Below are 1,604 nucleotides of genomic sequence, written 5' to 3'. Positions count from 1 at the left end.
CCGATTCGCGTTGTCATGATACGTCGGCCTGCTAGTAACGTCACGCCGATTCGCGTTGTCATGATACGTCGGCCTGCTAGTAACGTCACGCTGTGTCGCGTTGTCATGGTACGTTGTCATGATACGTTGTCGTGTTACGTTGTAACATTATGTGGACCTGCTGGTAACGTCACGCCAGCCATGTCATGACACGTCACGTTACATTGTCACGATACATTGTCGTGTTACATCATAACATTACATGGTATCATTACCTGTCTTCAACGTTGTCTCTCTCTCTCTCTCCGTCACAGTGGAACATCTCGGACTTCCTCTACCAAAACCGCGTGAAGATCACCGCAAGCCTTGCCTCCGACGCTACCGGCGCCGGCCGCGGGGGGGCGCCACCGCTGCCGCCGTTCGACGCGCTGTGGATGTGCTTGTTCTCGCGTCTCGGTGACCTCTGCGTTGACCCGCGACCAGCCGTGAGGAAGAGCGCGGGGCAGACATTGTTCTCCACGATCGCAGCGCATGGAGGGCTACTGCAGCAGGGGTCGTGGCAGGGAGTGCTGTGGCAGGTGAGAGAGAGGGGGAGAGGGGGAGAGGGAAAGGGGAGGAGGAGGGAGAGAATGAGAAGTTAGGGGGAGGAGGAGAGGGAGAGGTCATGATCATGATCATCATCGTCATCATTATCGTCGTCATCATCAGCTCTGTCTTGCTCTGTACATTGTAGGAGTATGTGTACATTGTAGGTGTATCTGTACATTGTAGGTGCATCTGTACATTGTAGGTGTATCTGTACATTGTAGGTGTATCTGTACATTGTAGGTGTATCTGTACATTGTAGGTGTATCTGTACATTGTAGGTGCATCTGTACATTGTAGGTGTATCTGTACATTGTAGGTGTATCTGTACACTGTAGGTGTATCTGTACATTGTAGGTGTATCTGTACACTGTAGGTGTGATCTCTTTCTCGTCTGTTCCTCCGCAGAAGTTCCAGCGTATGATCCTGCTGCCGCTGTCGCAGCTGTCGTCGATGCAGCAAGCCGACGTGAGGCAGAAGCAGCTGGACTGTGTGCTACAGATCATACAGCACAGCGGAGACGGACTCGCACAGGGCTGGCCCATCATACTGGGTGTAATAGGAGCTCTCTCCAATGATCAGGGGTAGGTGGTCAATGGTCAAGAGTAGGTGGTCACTGGTAACGGGTTGGTAGTCAATGGTCAGGCGTAGGTGGTCAACGATCAGGGGTAGGAGGTCAACGATCAGGGGTAGGTGGTTCATGGTCAGGGGTAGGCGGTCAATGGTCAGGGGTAGGCGGTCAGTGATCAGGGGTAGGTGGTCAATGGTAGGGGTAGGCAGTCAATGGTCAGGGGTAGGCGGTCAATGGTCAGGGGTAGGCGGTCAGTGATCAGGGGTAGGTGGTCAATGGTAGGGGTAGGCAGTCAATGGTCAGGGGTAGGCGGTCAATGGTCAGGGGTAGGCGGTCAGTGATCAGGGTTAGGAGGTCAATGGTCAGGGGTAGGTGGTCAATGGTCAGGGGTAGGTGGTCAGTGATCAGGGTTAGGAGGTCAGTGATCAGGGTTAGGAGGTCAATGGTCAGGGGTAGGTGGTCAATGGTC

General features: G+C 53.8%; 1 protein-coding gene across 1 annotated transcript in view; it reads left to right on the top strand.

The window, feature by feature from the left end:
- The window catches only part of LOC106813630 (protein MON2 homolog), a 44,162-nt gene that overhangs the window by 22,885 nt on the left and 19,673 nt on the right, over positions 1 to 1,604 (top strand). The window contains exons 20-22 of the mRNA XM_014817813.1: positions 20 to 34; positions 294 to 557; positions 922 to 1,148. Coding sequence (XP_014673299.1) covers positions 20 to 34; positions 294 to 557; positions 922 to 1,148 — 506 coding nt within the window. The remainder of the gene's footprint in view (positions 1 to 19; positions 35 to 293; positions 558 to 921; positions 1,149 to 1,604) is intronic.

This window comes from Priapulus caudatus, unplaced genomic scaffold (genome assembly GCF_000485595.1).
Source record: "Priapulus caudatus unplaced genomic scaffold, Priapulus_caudatus-5.0.1 Scaffold802, whole genome shotgun sequence".
Lineage (NCBI taxonomy): Eukaryota > Metazoa > Priapulida > Priapulimorpha > Priapulimorphida > Priapulidae > Priapulus > Priapulus caudatus.
This window is presented reverse-complemented; position numbering and strand designations above follow the sequence as displayed.